This window comes from Ovis canadensis, chromosome 12, assembly GCF_042477335.2.
Source record: "Ovis canadensis isolate MfBH-ARS-UI-01 breed Bighorn chromosome 12, ARS-UI_OviCan_v2, whole genome shotgun sequence".
Classification (NCBI taxonomy): Eukaryota; Metazoa; Chordata; class Mammalia; order Artiodactyla; family Bovidae; genus Ovis; species Ovis canadensis.
The window spans coordinates 54,893,083-54,914,724 of record NC_091256.1 but is presented as its reverse complement, the minus strand read 5'-3'; the positions used below and the strand labels follow the sequence as shown (position 1 = coordinate 54,914,724).

At 48.2% G+C, this 21,642-nt stretch overlaps 1 protein-coding gene across 3 annotated transcripts in view; it reads right to left on the bottom strand.

Annotated features, from left to right (window-relative positions):
- The window catches only part of SLC2A5 (solute carrier family 2 member 5), a 55,174-nt gene that overhangs the window by 20,183 nt on the left and 13,349 nt on the right, over positions 1-21,642 (bottom strand). Inside the window, exon 1 of one of the 3 annotated variants that reach the window (XM_069545772.1) lies at positions 7,031-7,145. The exons of the other annotated variants lie outside the window; for them this stretch is intronic. Within the exon in view, the coding sequence (XP_069401873.1) occupies positions 7,031-7,063 (33 nt within the window). The 5' untranslated portion in view covers positions 7,064-7,145. Of the gene's footprint in view, positions 1-7,030; positions 7,146-21,642 lie in introns of those variants that run through there. 3 annotated transcript variants of the gene reach the window in all.

Genomic DNA, 21,642 nt, shown 5'->3' with positions numbered 1-21,642 from the left:
TTTAGCATTAGGATAATGACAACCCTTGGAGTTATTGCGAGGATTAATTTTATGGAAGCGTCTAGTCCTGAAGGTGAATCCACTGACTGGGGGTGAGTCTGGGCGTGGCTCTCAGAACCCACTGTTGATGCACTTCATCCTGCGTTCCTACTGAGGTCCCTGGCACATGGGACTCAGTACCTCCTGTGCTGAGCTGAGGTCCTCACATCTTGAACAACATCCCTGCTGATCTAAGGAGGACCTCTTGAGAGAGGCAAGTAGGAACAGGACAGGCTGAGAAAAAGTGGTCACCCGGGCCTTGCCTAGTGCCCGGAAAGGGACATGCAAGCTAGTGACACCCCTCCCCCACCCCACAGAGCAAGTGGGGCCCGCAAGGGCCCTGGTTAAGAGCCGAACCCTCCCTCCATCAAATGAACTAACAAACACTGTGTTCACAGGAAGTTTCTGCTGACGATGAGGAGAGCCACCGACAAGGAGCAGTGGGCTCAGGCCCCACCACTCCCTGGGGCCAGTAGAGCCAGTGGGTGATGGAAGTCAGGGAGCAGGCAATGGGGCCCAGGAGGGAAGAAGGGTTCCAGGGCCGTTAGTACATGGTGTTTTCTAAAGACAGGGGTACACAGGTAGGCACACCCACCACCACCCCCAAAACCCCACTCAGTAGGTAGCATAGGGCCAACTGAGCTCATCTCCCGAAGTGCTCTGGGTAATCATTCACTCATTCATTTGACAGATTGAGCACCCGCTGTGAGTCAGGCATGGTTCTGGTCCTATGTACTAGAGAAGTAGTAGAGAACAAAGCAAAGATCCCTCCCCTGTAGCTGAAGAAGGGATAGGCTACCCACTCCAGTATTCTTGAGCTTCCCTGGTGGTTCAGCTGGTAAAGAATCCGCCTGCAATGTGGGAGACCTGGGTTCGATCCCTGGGTTGGGAAGATCCCCTGGAGAAGGGAAAGGCTACCCACTCCAGTATTCTGGCCTGGAGAATTCCACACACTGTATAGTCCATGGGGACACAACTGAGCGAATTTCACTTCACTTCATAGCTGTCCTATTGCTTGACTTGACGGAAGGGAGGAAGGAAGGAAGAAAAAATGTTGATTAAAATGTCTCTTCTTCCAATTTTCTTCTCAGTGAGTGAAAAACTATAAATGCACTCAGTTTCATTCATTCTGCAGGGGCAACTCCGACATTCTGCTTTGATGAGTCCTAAGATTTAAAGCCCTTAGCAAAGCTCAGCCAGGGAGCTGAGTGATGCCTTGAGTTCATACCCTAAATCGGGAGGATCTTGCCAGGCACATGACTAGACAGCTCCCTGCCTGCTTTTACAGGATCTTAGTAAAACTCATCAGAAGGATCTCAGGCTGTCAATTCTCTAAGCCTGGAGCACATGATTCAACTTCTAGTCCCTGGCTTCTTCCTTGAATTCAAGCCATAGTCACATTCTAGGGACCCTTGTGAATCAGAGCTCACCTTTTGTGGAAAAAGCAAGGACATTCTGGTAAGTCCTCACTGACTTTGCTGGTCCAAATTCCTTCCTTTGGATGAAGCAATTATTCTTAAGGCAGGAAAAGAAAAATTTAAGGTAAAATTTTCTTTGTTGCTTGGGTCACCATCTCCTCCACTTTAGGGTGAATTGTGCATCTGTGTTACACATTAACTAGGTCCCCTTAGGAAACACAGGAATGCCTACTCCTAAATAGATAAATAAATAATTTTTTAAAAAAGCAATTTCCTCCTGGCCCCAGCAAGATAAAACCTTAGGAGATAACATTCCTTCTTCAATCCTATAAGAGGTTCACAATAGCTCTCTACTTGCCTTGCTAGACTATGTAAACCATCAATATGTGACTCTGATGTATATAACTCTCTGTCTCAGAAATTACATAATTGTGCTTTGACTTCTAACAGGAGGAAAAGTCCCCAGAGCTCTCTGAAAGGCTGTTTCCCAGGTTATAATCCTCAAGCTGGTGTGAATAAAAATTTCCATGTTTTTCTTAGATTGACTGTTGATTAATTTTTCATGGACAATGCATTAAACAAATATTTATTGACAGCCAACTATGAGCCAGGCACCACCCTACAGAATGCTGAGCAAAATGCCTGCCCCCAAGAAGACTGTGGTCCAATGGGGAGACATTTGTTTTTAAGTACTTAATAATTAAACTAGAACTGTAGCAAGTTTTATGAAGAAAATCCACAGAAGTGGTTAAAAAGGGAAGTCAGGAAGTGACTGAGAGAGGGTGGGGCTTTGGGTAGGGGAGTGACTGAGGCAGGGGCAAGAGGTGCCAGCTTTGAGGATTATTTTAGGAAGCAAAATCAAAGGATTTGGTACTCTGTGAGAAAAATGAAAATCAAACCCACAATGTGATACTGCTGCTCACCCATTGGGATGATTAAAGCCAACAAAACAGATAATACATGTTGACAAGGACGTTGAGAACATTAGAACCCTCTCACATTGCTGGGGGAATGTAAAATGGTGCAGCCACTTTGGAAAACAGTCCAACAGTTCTTCAAACAGTTAAATGTAGAGTTAAGTATACGACCCAGCAAATCCACCCAAGAGAATGAAAACATATATTCCCACAAACTTGATCACAAATGGTCATAGCAGCATTTTTACCATACTCAAAAAGTAGAAACAACCCAAATGTTCATGAACTGATGAACTGATAAGCAAAACGTGTAATAGTCATTCAATGAAATATTACATGTCCTTGAAAAGGAATGAAGCACTGTTACTGCCTACAAAGTGAACAGACCTATAAAATGGGCTACGTGAAAGAAGCCAGTCACAGATCACCTGTTTCAATCTGTGTGAAATGTCCAGAATAGACAGACCCACGGAGACAGAGATCAATCAGCGATTGCCCAGGGTTGAGGAGAAGAGGAGGAGATGGGGGAAATGCAGAGTGACTGTCAATAGGTACGGAGTTTCTTTTAAAGGTAATGAAAATCTTGTAAAATTGATTGTGGTGGATTTCCCTGGTTGTCCAGTGGTTAAGAATCTGCCTGTCAATGCAGGGGACACAGGTTCGATCCCCGGCCCAGGAAGATTTCACATGCCTCAGGGCGACTGAACCCATGTGCCACAGCTACTGAAGCCTGCATGCCCTAGAGCTCGTGCTCTGCAACAAGAAAAGCCACCGCAATGAGAAGCCCTGGGTACCACAACTAGACTAGTTCCGGCTCACTACACCTAGAGAAAGCCTATGCACAGCAACAGAAACCCAGTGCAGCCAAAAATAAATTAAAAAAATAAGAAATATTTAAAAAATTGTTTACATTGATTATGGTGATAGTTATCCAATTCTGTGAATATATATTGAATTGTGGAAAAGTTTAAAGGGATGAAATGGTCTGGGAGTTATATTCCCAATAAAGTTATTACACTATATAAAAGAGGGTTGTAAGAGAAATTCAGAGTTTAAGCTTTCCTTTTTGTCTCTCTTCTTTTTTTTTTTTTTTGTTTTACTACTTGTGAGGAGGACAAAAGGAAGAATTTGGTACCGGGTTGGATTAGGGCATGAGAGAGAGAGAGGAAGGGGCCAGACAGAATGTGCAGGTCTCCCACAAGCTTGTTAAAAATGACAAGAGGGGCTTCCTTGGTGGCTCAGAGGTAAAGAATCTGCCTGCCAGAACAGGAGACACCGGTTCGATCCCTGGTCAGAGATATCCCACATGCTACGGAGCAGCTAAGCCCATGCACCACAGCTATTAAGCCTGTGCTCTAGAGCCTGGGAGCTCCAACTACTGAGCCCACGTGCCACAGCTACTGAAGCCCGTGTGCCCTAGAGACTGTGCTCCGCAACGAGAAGCCCCTACAAAGAGAAGCCTGTGCATTGCAGCAAAGAGTAGCCTCACTTGCTGCAACTAGAGAAAAGCTCCACACAGCAATGAAGACCCAGCACAGCCAAAAAAATTAAAAGTGGCTCAACACCCTCAAGACATGAGATGGGGCTGTTGTCCGAGCCCAGGGAGAGCTGTGATTTGTGCTTTGGAGAAAAGCTAGGGGTCACCTCCCTCATGCCCACAGTAAGCTGGCTTCCTGTTTTTCATGACAGTGAGAACATTTTGAGACTCTAATAGAACAGCCACTCTAGGGCAAGCCTTCTGAGAGGGTGTGATTCCAGGTCTCTGGGAAGAAGGCCCCACCCAAACCATCCCTCTTAGGAATTTGGCCCCAATTTCTTTTCTACCATCAGAGAGACACTCTTAGCCTAAGACTTTTGCTTGTCAGGCATCTCCAGTCAGAACAAAAATAGCCCAGGAAAATAAGAGTTCCTATGAATTATTAACACAGTAAGTCACTTTATCACACTATGGAATGAATCCAAAATTTCACAAACATTCCTTGGGGTCTGAGTGCTGAGGGGAGGAGAGACAGACAAACTGGAGGTGCCCTGTCTCTGTGGGAGTTCACAGCTGCCTTTCTTGCTGCTGGCTGTGTGGCCTTGGGCCAGCTCCTACACTTCTCTGTTCCTTCATCTGTAAAATGGGGATGATGATACTGCCATCCTCACAGGATGGATGTGGGGAATAAATGAGTTCATACATGTGAAACGCTCAGACCCACAGCTGACTTGTGGTACATACTACAAGCGTTACACATTACATCAGAGGTTTGCTATCAATATTAATTATTAACGATGCAAATCAGAGGGAAGTTACTTGCTCAATGACACTCAACTAGTTGGTGGTGGCGGCATGCCACAAAAACACTCTGCTTTCATCTTCCAAAGCATTCTGGCATTTTATTTTTATAATCCATTTTATTTTGTCTTTCAGCCCAAGAATCTCTTTTTCCCCGTGGGAAGTCTTGAGGCACACCAAATTTGTGTCTTTTCTCTTTACAGGTGAGGAACCCAAAGGCCAATCAGGTTGTGGTCACATGCACAGCCACCAGGGAGAAAGAGAGCTGGGCCCTTCCCACCAGTCCAGCAGCACCTGCACCCCCACCCTGGTGGCAGCCCAGACTCTGTGGCCTCACTCACTGCCGCCCCCCCACTTCTCCTCAGCTCCTAAATGCCCTCTCAGCTTTGCTTTGTGACTTGCAGGTTCTTTTTCACAGCCACCACCGGCATAGTTCTGTTTTGATGTCCCCCAGCACCTATTTACCAAAGGACTAGATCTGCCCTCAGGAGCCTGGAAGGGGAGCAGCATGCATCCCCCGGGATGGACCTGGAGGAGGCCTCCTTCCTGGGGGGATTGCAGGAGCAGGTGACTATGATCTGCCCTTATGTTTTTGTATGTAACCGTTTAATCACCTCCTTTCAAAATGCATCGTTCATGTTCAGGGACCACCACGTGGGGCATTTCTATTATTTTGCAGCCGCACCTGGGGACACAGTTCGGTGGCGCAGTACTCACTGAAGAGATGGCACAGAAAGGACCAGGGCTTCCCCTGATCCCCTAATCCCCAAGTTCTTGTTATCTCACAGTCTCTTCTGTGTAAAATAGAGGAGATAACATTTGACCTAATATGGTCTTGTTACCGTGAGGTCCACAAGACAATCCCTGTGGAGTGACACACTGATTTCTAAAGCAGGAAATCTCATGGGCGAGGGTGAGACTGGCATCCGGTGAGTAGACACCAGAGATGATGCTAAGCAACCTACAACACCCAGGTCAGCCACCACAAACCCCCTCCCTGGCCCCACAGCAAAGAACCACCTAGCTCCGAATGTCAGTAGCGCCCTGCTTTAAAGGATGATCAAAAAATAATAACATGGGGACTTCCCCGGTGGGACAGTGGGTGGGAAACTACCTATCAATGCAGAGGACACAGATTTGATCCCTAATCCGGGAAGATCCCCCATGCTGAGGAGCAACTAAGCCTATGTGATGCAACTACTGAGCCCACGCACCACAATTCCTGAAGCCTGTGTGCCTAGAACCCGTGCTTCACAAGAGAAGCCACTTCAAGGAGAAGCCTGTGCACCTCAACGAAGAGTAGCCCCTGCTCACTGCAACTAGAGAGGGCCTGTGTGCAGCAACGAAGACCCAGTACAGCCAAAAATAAATTAATTTAAAGAATAATATGTATGGGGGATCTACTCGGTGCCCAGTAATTTACATGCATTATCTCATTGAGTTGTTCCAGTAGCCCTCTGTAGTGGCAAGGCTATCATTCCCATTTTATAGATGAGAAAACAGAGGCACAAAGTAGTTAAATAACTTGCCCAAGTTCCCACAGCTAGAATAGGCTGGAGCAGAAATGAATCTCAGGCATTTCTACCTTCCAAACCCGCTTTAATCTATTAACTTGAGAACATGTGTCCAACTTGCCCATGGCAAGGGTCTCATATTTATGAATAAATAGTAATTTGCACAGATATGTATCTACTCCCATCAATATAAGCAGATGCTGTTGCAATGAATAAAACGCAAACTTCTTAAAAGTGTCAGTAATTTTATGTTACCTTTCTGTCCCTATGCATTTTCTTCAATCAAAAGATAATCAAAAGTACAGAAAGAGACAATCAAAAATAACAATAGCAATTATACAGCAGCACACTTCGAGAGAAGTCCAGAAAAATCTTTTGTCTCTAAAGAAAGGGTAGGAAATCTCTGCTACCAAGCTGAGTTACATTCAAATCCTTCAACATCCTATCTTCTTTGCATACTGGCTTAGCTGATTTACCTGCTGAAAAGGTTAATGAAAATGTCCAGAAGACAAAATCAAATCAAAAAACTCTCTCAGGGGCCATGGGTAAGGATATTGTTGCTGATTTCAGAAGCCCTTCACCTAAACTTCTTAAGGAAGTTGTGCTAAATTAATCCTTTTGAGTCCCATCAATTCTGCTCTAACTACTTTGAAAAGCTGTTCCAGAAGAATGCTTCCCAAAGAACCTTTAAACCTAAAAGTCTCTAAATCTCTCCTCTCTCTAGTCCCTGTAAAGTCCAGCTGTTGGGTGAACTCTGAGGGGGAGGTCCCCCAGTGCACACGGCTTTGAAGAGCATCCCCCAGCAATGCTGAACAGGTCCTGTGATGGGGCTGCTCCTCACTGCCTCCCTGACAGCACACTTACCCCTTCCCTCTTGACTGGATCTTGCGGCTCCATCTTTGCCCTGGAAGTGCAGAGTTCTGCTTGTTTCCTTTCAGCCAAAATACCAAATGCACTGTATGGCGAGAGAAGACATTCTGGATGTACTTTGGCCGAGCCAGGTAACAGCCAATAGCATTTTTATGGGCAGTCTAAGACAGAATAACCCTTTCAGGAACCCAGACGTCTGCCTTGTTTTCACTTCTTCTTTTGAAAGGAGCTGTCTGGGGTCTAGCTCAGCAAGTGGGCACCCCCCAGGGACTGTAGGCACCGTGCCTTCCTCATTGGGACAGTCTGCGGTATTTTCTTACAGTGAAAGTCAGACTCATGATGAGTGACTGGAAGGGTTATTTCTGTCACAAACACATGGGAAGCAACAGGTGCCACTGACCCTACAATACTCCAGGTAACACAGGGGCAAGAGATGGGGTCATTAGTGGCTTCTCAGAAGAGATCCCTGCCAGAAATCCTGCAGCCAAGTCTCTCTGCTGGAGACTCGGCTTTTGCCCAAATTACCATGCAACACTGTTCTCGGAAAGTTTCTTATTTTTCTTTTTAAGGAACTCAGGGTGGCCAAGGGATGCGATTTTCTGTGTAATCGTCACTATTGCAAAAGCAGTAAATATTTCAAATCCCTTTATCTGCAGGGCAGGGAAAGTGAGTCACAGCTGCTCGTCTGGGTCCTCACTCATGGCCAGGTCATTGTTGGCCTCCTGCGCTCAGCATGTGTTCAGCCATCATGGGGGCACACCAGGTTAAGCAGCCAAAATCCACAGCAAAGCCTCATAACGTTTTCACCCTTACAGGGCATATTCCCTGTTTTATTTGCTGTGGCACAAACCCCACAGTTAATATAGGCACATGACCTGGTTTACCTTCAAGTAACAGTTAACTGGGGGCCCACTGTGTGTCAGGCACTGTTCTTGGCATCAGTGGCAAGCTGGGGAATTGTGCTCACATCCCTCTGTGTGGGAGGCTGCAGAGGAAAGTGACCATGTGTGTGTATGTGGTCCCTGCTTCCCCATTAACATCTGCGTGGGGTGTACTGGGGGGAAGTGGGGAGGTGGGCATTGACCATTTTCTCTCTCTAAGCTCACTTTTTGTGTTTTCCCTTCTGGGTCACAGCCCTAATACAATGATTTCCAACTCAGGTTTGGCAAGACCAGAGGTTTCCAATTATTTCAAAAGAGTTTTGAAAAGTTCTCCCAAGAAAATGCACTTTAGTTGGGGGCAGATGGGGAGGGGAGAGTGAAGAAAGGGGACAGGTTGGGGAAAACAAAAGCAATGTCAGAAGTTTGCCCTCATGGGTCATTGCCAGCCCCAGAAGAAATCAACAGAACCACTTCTTGGCCCAAAGCTTCCACTCGGCCCCCTGCGGGCCGGCGGGGAGCTGATAACTGAGAGAGGGGACACAGATCTCTCCTCTTCCTGCGGCCCTGACCTCCCACCTGGAGTTGGGGTGGCAGGGGAGACGGCGGTACAGGCCTCGGATGGGGTGGGGTTGGGGGGCCTGCTCCGTAGGCCTCAGGCAGGCACCGCCGCGGCGGCGTCAGCAACGGCTCAGCGGCGGGAGCCCAGCTCACCAAGGCCTCAACGCCTCTCACCAATGCCTCAACGCTTCTCACCAACGTCTCAACGCCTCAACGGCGGCGTCACCAACGCCTCAACGCCTCAACGCTTCTCACCAATGCCTCAACGCCTCTCACCAACGTATCAACGCCTCAACGCCTCTCACCAACGTATCAACGCCTCAACGCCTCTCACCAAGGGCTCAACGCCTCAACGGCGACGTCACCAACGCCTCAGCGGCGGGAGCCCAGCTCACCAACGTCTCAACGCCTCCCACCAATGCCTCAACGCATCTCACCAACTCCTCAACGCCTCTCACCAACGCCTCAACGTCACCAACGCCTCAGCGGCAGGAGCCCAGCTCACCAACGCCTCAACGCCTCTCACCAACGCCTCAACGACGGGAGCCCAGCTCGAGCCTGGAGAACGAGCTGGGTGGGGGTGGGGGGGAGGGGGCTGGGGGTGGGAGGGAGGGGGCTGGGGGTGGGGGTGGGGGTACCGCGGGTGTGCTGAGCGCAGAACGCGGTCCCCTCCTTACCCTTGCCCAGGGATTCCCCCACCCCTGTCTGGAGCCTCTTCAGCCCAGGACCCTCGAGGGCATCTGGGGACCCTGGAGGGCCTGGAACAGGATTGTCCCCGCTCAGGTCGTCTGTGTCTGTCCCCTGGCAGGTCCTTCCCGCCCCCCGCCCCGCCCCGGGCCCAGCAGCCTGGGATCCTCAGGACCCTTCAGGCCCGTGGGAGGAGGGCGGTCCTTTGGGCGTCCACGGATAATGGGGAATCAGAATGCGGACTGGCCCCCTGGTCCAAGGCGGGGACTGTCTCTGCTGTGTGGCCTGGGATGGCCCTGTGCAAGTGTCTGTGGTTTACTGAACTTTCCATGTTTATTTATTACCAGCGAGAGCTGAAAACCGGGATTGGGAGAAGGAGACGGAGGCGTGGGGTGGGGGTTGGGGGGAAGGTGGAGGGGTGGTGTCAGGGAGCTGGGAGGAGGGGAGTGTCTTCTTTACATCACTGGCCCTTGCTCTCCCACCCTGCTCTCCTCTCCTTCTGATCTAGGAAGGGGAACTACCGATTGAAATCCGATTTTGTCTTGGGGTTTAAAATGACAATAATAAACAACACTGACTAACCCAAGGACATTTTGCCTAATAGCACATAGCAGACCAAGGCGTGTCCTGGGAACATGTACTAATGTTTCCGAGAAACTGACCTGTGCTTGAAACTACCTTTGATGAAGAAGCCAAAGAATCATTTTTAAAGCAAAAAGGAGATAAATAAAAGAACCTATCGTATAGCACAGGAAGCTTGCAGCACTCTGTAACGACCTATATGGGAAAAGAATCTAAAAAAGATGGATATATGTATAAGTGATTCACTTTGCTTTTCAGCAGAAACTAAGACAACATTGTAAATCAACCACACTCCAATAAACATTAATTCTAAAAAGTAAATAAAGTAAAAGGGAAAAGTGGCCAGACTCAAGCTCTGCCAAGACTTTCCTGATTTTCTCTTCTCCACCTTCCATACAGTTTGATTCATTACAGGGAAATTATATTAGTATTTTATTCAGAAAAGGACCTCAAAACTAATTTTGGAGTCCTTTTCTCTAGATTAGGTACTCTCTAATCTCTCACAATGGAGAAAGTGTTTGCTAAGAATACTTGTTTGCCAAGAATTCTGACAAGAGAATTTGGGTCCCAGATCTCATTCCCACATCATTATTAACACATATTATTATTAAGCACCATTAATATAAAGTGTAAATATATCATGTGGCTAAGAACCTAGCGGGGAAGGCAGAATTTAGTCTGGTAAAACACTTGATGAATTTGTAACTATAAAAGAGCTCTCAAGAAGGGTTGGGGAGCTGGTCAGGGAAGTCTTCCCTAAAAAAGTGAGCCTGAGCTAAAGTGGGAAAGAAAGATGAATAGACCAGTGCTGAAGCTGAAGCACCAACATTTTGGCCACCTGATATGAAGAGCTGACACGTTGGAAAAGACCCTGATGCTGGGAAAGATTGAGGGGAGGAAAAGAAGGGGTGACAGAGGATGAGATGGTTGGATGGCATCACTGACTCAATGGATGTGAATTTGAGTAGGCTCTGGGAAATAATGGAGGACAGGAAAGCCTGGTGTGCTGCAGTCCATGAGGTCCCAAAGAGTCGGACACAACTTAGCAGCTGAACAGCAGCAAACCAAAGGGGGATGAGATGGCGATGGGGTGGTGGAGAGATCCTTCCAGATAAGGAACAGTAAATGCCAAGGCCCTGTGGTAGAAGAGAAATGGCAAGGTCAGTATAGCTGAAGAGCATCAGACAGGAAGAGTGAATGAAGAAGGAGGCTGGGGAAGTGGGTAGGGCCAGACTTAGAGCCCGGCTGAGAGAGCTTGGTTTTTGTTCTAGGAGAAGAGAAAAGGCATGAGAGGATGGAGGGTGATCGAGCTGTGTTTTTAAAAGCTCACTGTGGCCGCCTAGAAGAGAAGTGATGCGGAGACAAGAGACCAGTGGATTTGGGGAAGAGAAGAGAGATTCATTCTTTGCTGTTGAACAGGCAAAAGGTGGCCTTTCCTGGGTGGCATCAGTGATCAAGAATCCACCTGCCAATGCAGGAGACACAAGAGACTCAGTTTCAATCCCTGGGTCAGGTAGATCCCCTGGAGGAGGAAATGGCAACCCACTCTGGTATTCTTGCCTGGAGAATTCCATGGACAGAGAAGTCTGGCAGGCTACAGTCCATAGGTCTGCAAAGAGTCAGACATGACTGAAGTGACTGAGCACAGACACAGGCAGAGATGCCAGTTGCTTGAACTGTAGGGTGGCAGAGATTAGAGAAATACATGCATTTGAGAGAGATTTAAGATGGAAATTGACAAAACTTGATGACTGACACCAAAGGGAATTGAGAGGATCTTTGTATTACTGTTGTAATACAAACAAAAAATAAAAATGGTCTTTCTGAAAATGAAGCTTTTCAGAAATTAAAAAGAAAAAGTTTATATGCGAAAATTTAACTGTTATGCTCCGAGCCCGTATTTCCAAACCGACCGAGAGCAAGTCCACCACAGTATTGCAAACGCAAGAAGGGAGTTTGTTTATTTCTAGCGCGCTAGGGCCCAAGTCTCATCCCACACAAGGGAATCTGACAAGAGCCATGAACAAAGGAGTATGGCGGCTTATATACAGGCAGTTCTTTGTCTCCGTTACAGGAGTAGCTGGCGTTACATGATTGGCCAGGCAGGATGAGCGCATATCCTGTCTCTTTCTGGTAAACATGACTCAGGTCCTAGAGACCGTCGTTTGGTACCTAACATTCCACCCCTGTCCTTAGATCATATAGAGGAATCTTCCTCTCGGTCCTGAGACACAGTTTGATATTGTTGTCAAAGCACAAACAGCTGTACTGTATTTATGCGTTCCTTTACAAAGGCTACAAGTCTATTGATAATACATGGGCCGACGGTAAGCATTAGTAATAGTACTAGCAGGGGTCCTAACAAGGTGGAGATTAAGGTAGTCAGCCAAGGGGATTGTTGAAACCAAGATTCAAACCATCCCTGTTGAGCCTCACGTTCTCGTTTACGTTGGGCTAGTCCTTCTCTCACTTTGGCCATAGATTTTCTAACTATTCCTGTATGATCCACAAAGAAACAGCACTCTTCTCCTAGGGCAGCACAGAGTCCCCCTTGTTGCAGAAAGAGCATATCTAATCCCCTCCTGTTTTGCAGAACTACTTCAGATAGAGAAGTTAGAGACGATTCTAAATGACTAATAGATTGCTCTATACAGGTAATGTCTTCATCTATGGCCGCTCTCAGGGAGTTAAATCCTTGGCCTTGCAGGGACAGAGCTGTTATTCCGGTTCCAGCCCCGGCTATTCCAAGACCGAACATAGTTGCTATAGTTATGGTGGTAAGAGGTTCCCTCTTAACTTTGTAAGTTCTTTTTGGAGGAATTAGAGTTAATTTCTGGGCCCAATAATCATATATTGCTTTTTTTGGTCGGTACAGAATCTTTGGCATGACAGCCACCATAACACAGAATTCTTCTTTGAGGTCAAAGATTGAGCTATGCAGACATGGAGTTAGCCCCGTGTGTGAACAGACCCACCATCCCCCCATTTGAGATATTAACCATTTAGCTACAGGCAAATCATCAGGCTCGACGACATGCACACAAAGTGGAGACTTTGCTGGTAACACCGTGCCCATGCATAAGCCCTTTCCCCATACCTCTTTCATCGTCAGACCCACCTTTCGGTCCCCCCAATGACACTGAGGAGGATCGGTGCTGTTGGCCAAGTCATAAGAGGCATTGAGGCCTACTGCTTCGTAATAAGGGGGAATTAAGTTGTAACATAACCAACAAGATTTAGTTGCCTCAGGATGGGTCTGATTCAGGGTGGCATAAGCTGCCCTAATCAGCTTCCATAGGGGATCTATTTCAGCGAGTGCTTCTGCTTCGGGACTCACTGCCAAAGATGTTGGCATGGAAGTCGTTAGGCGGGGGGTTACAGCCAGCTTTTTTTACTTTGTTGGGCCCGATACTGTGTACAAGAATTGGCTCTAAGACCTGGCTCACTACTATAATCCCTTTCCCATCAACCCCAAACCCTCCTGATTCCCTCGTCTGTAGCCCCCAAGATAGGCCAGAGATCCAGGTCCCCTCTTTTTTGCTTTTTTCTGGATTGAACCTTATTCTGACTTGTGCATAATTGCAACTTTCACAGCTAAAAGTTGGATCTCCGAGGACCCTAGGGAGGGGCTTGGCGAATGAAAAATTAAGTAAATCTCGATTTCCTACTTCCCAGGGCCGAGGTCCATCATTAGAAGTAACACAATCCCAAGTTTTACAATAAGAGTCTTGTGCCCCCCCACAGGTCTTCCAGTCATGCCTGGGTGCGCCTGGGCATGCCCAGAACCCTTGTTCTCGGAGATAACCCCTAGCCCAAGGCACATTTACCATCGGCTTAAGGTCAAAGTACAAGTCTGGCCACCATGTGTTTGGTGGATGTATTGCGGTAGCGGAGTTTAGCACCTCTCGTGTTAGTCCATTTTGCAGCTTCCAGGTGATTTTGATGGGTTGATGCGGGTTCACGCTGGCAACTCCAGAGCAGAGTAACTGGGTCATCCACAAGAGGGCCCAGCCGAGTTGTCCTGGTCCTATTGGCGCCTTCGAAGCTTTAGCCTCAAGGGGTTGGATGGGTGCAGAGATGCTTCCCATTTTTTCTTAGCGTCTTCTTGCTCTGCTGAAGCAGCTGGGCGTATGTGGTTGCAATGCACCCAAGGCCCGATACCGTCAACCTTTAGGGCAGTTGGGGTGGTAAGAAGAACAACATAAGGACCCTTCCATTTGGGTTCTAGTGCGTTGGTTTGGTGCCTTTTGACCCATACCCAGTCTCCTGGGCCAATGTCATGTGAGGGAATAGTTCCCTTATTTTGACCCACATGTATTTCCTGGAGCAGTTTCCAGACACGAGAGTGCACCTTGCTTAAGGCCATCAAGGCCTCTTGGAGTTGCCCCAATGTGGGAGGCGGTAGTTTCTTCCCTTCAAATATTGGACATACAGGGGGAGGTCTCCCATACAGAATCTCAAATGGGGTCAGATTAAGTTGATAAGGAGTATTACGCGCACGGAAGAGGGCGAAGGGAAGGAGGGTCACCCAGTCCCCGCCAGTCTCTATAGCCAATTTAGTTAAAGTTTCTTTTAGAGTCTGATTCATTTTTTTTACTTGCCCTGAGCTCTGTGGACTGTATTCACAATGTAACTTCCATTTAGTCCCCAGGGCTAGGGCAAGGCTCTGAACTATTTGACTCACAACAGCAGGTCCATTATCAGAGCCGATGGTCACTGGCAGGCCAAACCTGGGAACTATTTCTTCTAAAATCTTTTTTGCCACTATCATCGCGGTTTCTCCCTTTGTAGGAAAAGCCTCCACCCACCCTGAGAAGGTATCCACCAACACTAACAAGTACCGGTAACCATACTTGCCTGGCCTTACCTCGGTGAAATCTATTTCCCAGTGTTGCCCTGGTCCTTCTCCCCGATACCTCAGTCCTGCATGTTGTCCTTTTCCTGGCCTCATCTGTTGACATGCCTTACAAGCATGCACTATGTTCTTTACAGTTGTCTGGTGCCGGGGAAATCGCAGGCGCGCAGTTTGAAAGAGCATCAGAGTCTTCTTTTCTCCCAGATGAGTAGACAAGTGCAAATGCTCACATAGTTGCCGTCCCAACTGAGCAGGGAGTATCAAGTAGCCGTCTGAGTCTCGGTACCATCCATCTTTATCTTTTTGAAGGTTGGTGCATTTTTGGATCCAAGCAAATTCTGTGGATGAATACTCAGGGGTTGGGGGCAGAGTTCCCATACCTGGAGGTGGAAGTCCGATCGCCAACACAGGGGTGATGAAATCTTTATCAGCTACTTTTCGAGCTGCCAGGTCTGCGGCACGATTCCCTTGTGCCGTGGGGCTGTCACCCTTCTGATGTCCAGGTACGTGTACTATTGACACAGCCCGAGGCATCTGTACAGCCTCTAAAAGTCTACGGATTTCAGGCAAGTTTTTAATTTTTTTTCCTTTAGCTGTCAAAAACCCTCGTTCCCGATATATCAGGCCCTGGATGTGTACCATGCCAAAAGCATAGCGACTGTCAGTGAAAAGAGTTATTCTTTTTCCTTTGGCTCTCTCTAATGCTTGAATCAGGGCAATTAACTCTGCCTTTTGTGCTGAGGTATCCGGGGGAAGGGCCTCTGCCCATATCGTCCGTCCAGAGTCATCTACTACTGCGGCTCCCGCCCGTCTCTGTCCATCTTTTACATAACTGCTGCCGTCTGTGAACCATTTTAGCTCACTGTTATCCAGTGGAGTATCGGTTAAGTCCTTTCGCATTGCTGTTACCCCGGCCAGTATCTCATCACAATCATGGAGGGGGCTATTTTCCCCCGGATTGGGCAAAAGAGTGGCCGGATTTAGAGTGCAGGGCGTTTGGAAATGAATCCGTGGGGTGTCAAGTAGCAAGGCCTGGTAGTGCGTCAAGCGGGCATTAGAAATCCATTTACCTGGGGGCTGCTTTAAAACTCTCTCTATGGCATGAGGAGTGTAGACCAAGAGTCTCTGTCCATAAGTCAGTTTATCAGCATCGTGGACTAAGAGCGTGGTGGCCGCGATGATACGGAGGCAAGGTGGCCATCCGGCTGCCACTGGGTCCAGTCTCTTGGAAAGGTAAGCTACAGGTCGCTTCCATGGTCCCCATCTCTGTGTTAGTACCCCTTTTCCCATCCCCCGCTTTTCATCTACAAATAATTGGAAAGGCTTAGACGGATCAGGGAGGGCAAGGGCAGGAGCTTCTAGCAAGGCTCGCCTGAGCTCTTGGAAGGCCTCTTTCATTGGCTCAGTCCGTTTCCAGTCCTTGTTTTCTTTGGTCCCCTCATATAGGGGCCTGGCCTTTTCTGCAAACCCCAAGATCCATAACCAGCAATATCCCACCATTCCCAGAAATTCTCTCACTTGTCTAGGGTTAGCTGGCTCAGGGATCTGGAGGATGGTTTCTTTCATAGCCTGTGTTAGCCACCTCTGGCCCTGTTTTATCTTATAACCGAGATATGTAACCTCTTGCTTGGTAATCTGGGCCTTTTTGGCACTAGCCCGGTAACCTAAAGTCCCCAAGGTTTGGAGAAGGTCACCTGTTGCCTCTTGGCACTCTTTCTCTGTAGCCGCTGCCAGCATAAGGTCATCAACATATTGTAATAAAACAATGGTAGGGTGTTCAACCCCGATACTCACGGAGGTCTTCGTCCAGGGCCTCATTAAATAACGTGGGCGAGTTTTTGAAACCCTGTGGTAAGCGAGTCCATGTCAGCTGCACAGGGGACTGACCACCGTCTTCCTGCCATTCGAAGGCAAAGATCTCTTGGCTTGCGGGGGCAAGAGGCAAACTGAAAAAGGCATCTTTTAAATCTAAAACAGTGTACCAAATGTAGTTTGGAGGCAAGTTGCTTAGCGATGTATAAGGGTTAGGAACCATAGGATGAATATCATTCACCCATTTGTTGACTTCTCGTAGATCTTGAACCGGTCTAAAATCAGTTCCCCCAGGCTTTTTCACAGGCAACAGGGGAGTGTTCCATGGGGACCGGCACCTTTTTAGGACCCCAGCATCTATGAGGTGTTGTATATGCGGAGTAATTCCTTGTTGAGCCTCTTGACTCATGGGATACTGTCGTACCCTCACCGGGGAAGCACTGGCTTTCAGTTCCACAATGATAGGGGGCCTCTGTTTGGCTAGTCCCATTCCTGCAGTTTCAGCCCAGGCCTGAGGGTATCTTTGAACCCATGGTTGTACTTCGGGGCTTATTGTCGCTGGGGCCTCTGGCAAGTAGAGTCTGTATTCATCTTTTAATGCCAGAGACAAGACCTGAAGAGGATGCCCGGTCCCATCTAAAACCGACACTTGTCCGTGGTCGAAATGAATTTGGGCATTTACTTTAGACAGTAAATCCCTTCCCAACAAGGGCGCTGGACACTCAGGTATCACCAGAAAAGAATGGGTTACCTGGTGGGCCCCCAAGTTCACATGCCGTTTTGTAGTCCATCTATATCGTTTAGTCCCAGTTGCTCCCTGCACCCAGCTACTTTTCTTAGACATGGGTCCATCTTTTTGGTTTAAGACTGAGTATTGGGCTCCCGTGTCCACCATGAAGCCAACCGGTTTCCCCTCCACATTTATAGTTACCCAGGACTCGGGGAGGGGCTTCGAGCCCAGACCCCCCTAGTCGCTATCCTCACCCGCGTAGAGGATATGACTGTCTGGAGAGGGAGTCTCGTTCTTGGGGTTCTTGGGCCCCTCTTTTAGATTTTTCTTGGGGCATTTATCTTTCCAATGTCCAAACTCTTTGCAAAACGCACATTGGTTTTTCTCAAGCTTACGCCTTGTCATTTTTTCTTCAGTTTTTGAGTCCAATTTTTTTCCTTTCTGGAACCTGTTTTTGTTTTCAACCCCAGCAAAAAATATCTGGGCCGGCTCTTTTTGATTTTTACGGTTTTCTTCAGCTCTAAATTCTCTTTCTTTTCTTCTAATGCGGTCCTCTCTCTCTTCTGGGGTCTCTCTATAATTAAAAACTCTCTCAGCTGCCCTCACTAGATCTTGCAAGGATTGTTCATTTAACCTCTCTATCTTTTGTAATTTTCTAATATCAGGGGCTGCTTGATTTACAAATGCTAACATAACTGCCGCTCGTGACTCATCTGCCTGTGGGTCCATAGGGGTATACTGTCTAAAAGCTTCCATTATCCTTTCAAGGAAGGCTGCTGGGCTCTCATTTGGTTCCTGCCTCACTGAATTTATTTTGGCCAAATTAGTTGGCTTTCTGGCGGCAGCTTTAAGGCCGGCCATAAGAGTCTGACGGTATACCCGGAGACGCTCCCTACCTTCAGCGCATTCAAAGTCCCAGTTGGGTCGCACCAAGGGGAATCCCTCCTCAATGAGGTTAGGCTGTATTGTGGGCCTCCCATCCAACCCTGGCACACTCTTTCGAGCTTCTGACAGGATCCGCTCGTGCTCTTCTGTAGTGAAAAGCACCTGTAACAGTTGCTGACAATCATCCCAAGTGGGATTATGAGTAAAAAGGATAGACTCTAAAAGATCAATAAGACCCTGTGGTTTTTCAGAGAAGGAGGGAGTCTGGGTTTTCCAGTTGTACGAATCACTAGTGGAAAAGGGCCAATACTGATATGTCCGCTCTCCACCCTCTCTGGCTGGTCCCGCCTGGACCGGAAATGCGTGAACAGTGGAGGAGGGGACTTCTGGGTCTTCTTCCGCTACATTGGCCATTTCTCTTGTTTTTTCCCTGAGTTCCCTGGGCGGGGCCCCCTTCTCTGGGATGAGCTGAAGGCTCGGTTCTCCTCCTGGCTTCTCCCAATGAAACCTGTGGAAGCAAGGGCAGATGTGGATCTGCATACGGGGGTGGGAACAATTCGGTCTCCATATCTATCAGATTAGGATACAGAGAAGATTCCTGGAATACCAGCTTTGGTCGATTTTCATCCTTTTTTTCTTCTTTTTCTTCGGAAGCCTTCATTACTAGCACCTGTGGGCTTGGCGAGGTTGGAGTTGGGGAAGAGGGACGGGGAGGTTTAGGAGGAGCGAGAACAAAGGGTTTAAGCCATTCCAGCGGGTTCCTCACTAGATCCTGCCAGACCAGAATGTAGGGCGTCTGATCTGGGTGCCCGGCAGGACTAGGAGTAAGCACCCTCTCTTTAACTGCCTGGATAATTTGGGGATTGAAGGTTCCCTCTTGCGGCCATCCGATGTCAAAGGTGGGCCACTCAACAGAACAGAAACTCACCAGTTTGCTCTTCTTTACCAATAATGAAAGATTCTGAGCTCTAGACTTGAAATCAGAGAAGTGGTTAATCATAAGAGATAAAGGAGTAGAAGTTGTTTGTCCCATGATCACAGAAAAGTACACTGGGAGCCAACAGAGCACACAAAGAGCAGCGCAGACACCACAAATAGACAAACAGATAACAAACACAAGGTGGCCACCGACAATGCACTCAATCTTACCTGCAGGATGTTCACAGAGCCAGCTGCCTCCCCAGCACGAAACCAGGCCCCGGCCTTACGCTGACTTAATCCAGTAACCAGAGCCAGCTGCCTCCCCAGCATGAAACCAGGCCCCGGCCTTACGCTGACTTAATCCAGTAACCAGAGCCAGCTGCCTCCCCAGCACGAAACCAGGCCCCGGCCTTATGCTGACTTAATCCAGTAACCAGAGCCAGCTGCCTCCCCAGCATGAAACCAGGCCCCGGCCTTACGCTGACTTGCATCTGCACTTTACAGCCAGATGCCTCCCCAGTACGATACCAGGCCGCGGACTTAATCTGGGTTTCTGCAACGTTAGCACCGGTGCTCAGAGCTCTTATCTCCTAACGAGGTTACTCCCTCTACCAGGAGAGTTGTCTTCCCCGGCGGGACGGAGATCCCGGACAAGCCCCCAGATGTTATGCTCCAAGCCCGTATCTCCAAACCGACCGAGAGAGCAAGTCCACCACAGTATTGCAAACGCAAGAAGGGAGTTTGTTTATTCCTAGCGCGCTAGGGCCCAAGTCTCATCCCACACAAGGGAATCTGACAAGAGCCGCGAACAAAGGAGTATGGCAGCTTATATACAGGCAGTTCTTTGTCTCCGTTACAGGAGTACCTGGCGTTACATGATTGGCCAGGCAGGATGAGCGCATATCCTGTCTCTTTCTGGTAAACATGACTCAGGTCCTAGAGACCGTTGTTTGGTCCCTAACAGTAACCAAGATGTGAAATGTTGAATTAGCATCACTCAGCAGGGTGGCAAATCCCTGGGCTGTTCTTGAAACTGAATAGGACCCTGTGCAGCTCCTGGGCACAAAAGCCTTTCTGTGTACCCCATTTCTTGTTTGTAAGGAACAGACTCCAACCTCCATGACTTTCCCTGAGTCCCAAAGGGTAGAACTGAGCTGTTGCTAATCTGGGAAGGGAGGGAAAGTAGAGACAAGAGAAACAGCCAACAAATAACAATACAGCCTTGGGGTAGGGTCCTGGTTCTGCCTCAAGGGATACACATAATGATATCTTTAAACTCTTTGTAGAACCCAAACTCCACAACAAATGAAGATGTCAGCATTCTTCATTCCAGAGAAGCTCTCAAGATTAAAGGAACCACAGAAACCCATCAGATTACAGAGACTAAAGGATAGCTCCTCTAGGCCTTCCTGCGCCTGCGCACCCAAGCTCCCCGGGTTGCTCTTCCCAGCCGCCGGCCCTGGCCTCGGGCGTCGGTGGCTCCTCCCAGCTGCCGCCCCTGGCCTCGGGCTCAGAGTGGCTCCTCAGGGTCACCACCCCTGGCCTCGGGCGCGAGGTGGCTTGTCCCACCGCCCCTGACCTCGGGACACGAGGTGTATCCATCCGGCCGCCCCTGACCTTGGACGCGGGTTGTCTCCTTGCGGCCGCCACTGACCTCGGATGCGAGGTAGCTCCTCTCAGCCGCCACTGACCTCGGGTGCAGGGTAGCTCCTCTCAGCCGTTCCTGTGCCATCCCAGTCTGGCACTCTAGGCTGCTGCTCCTGACCTTGGACGTGGGTAGCTCCTCTTGGCCCTGGCAGCCGCCTGCGCTTAGTGTGTGAAGTCAAGTGGGCCTTAGAAAGCATCACTACCAACAAAGCTAGTGGAGGTGGTGGAATTCCAGTTGAGCTGTTTCAAGTCCTGAGGGATGATACTGTGAAAGTGCTGCACTCAATATGCCAGCAAATTTGGAAAACTCAGCAGTGGCCACAGGACTGGAAAAGGTCAGTTTTCATTCCAATCCCAAAGAAAGGCAATGCCAAACAATGCTCAAACTACTGCACAATTGCACTCATCTCACATGCTAGTAAAGTAATGCTCAAAATTCTCCAGGCCAGGCTTCAGCAATACGTGAACCGTGAACTCCCTGATGTTCAAGCTGGTTTTAGAAAAGGCAGAGGAACCAGAGATCAAATTGCCAACATCCGCTGGATCATGGAAAAAGCAAGAGAGTTCCAGAAAAACATCTATTTCTGCTTTAATGACTATGCCAAAGCCTTTGACTGTGTGGATCACAATAAACTGTGGAAAATTCTTCAAGAGATGGGAATGGCAGACCACCTAACCTGCCTCTTGAGAAATATGTATGCAGGCCAGGAAGCAACAGTTAGAACTGGACATGGAACAACAGACTGGTTCCAAATAGGAAAAGGAGTACGTCAAGGCTGTATATTGTCACCCTACTATTTAACTTCTATGCAGAGTACATCATGAGAAACGCTGGACTGGAAGAAACACAAGCTGGAATCAAGATTGCCAGGAGAAATATCAATAACCTCAGATATGCAGATGACAACACCCTTATGGCAGAAAGTGAAGAGGAGCTAAAAAGCCTCTTGATGAAAGTGAAAGAGGAGAGCAAAAATTTGGCTTAAAGCTCAACATTCAGAAAACGAAGGTCATGGCATCCAGTCCCATCACTTCATGAAAATAGATG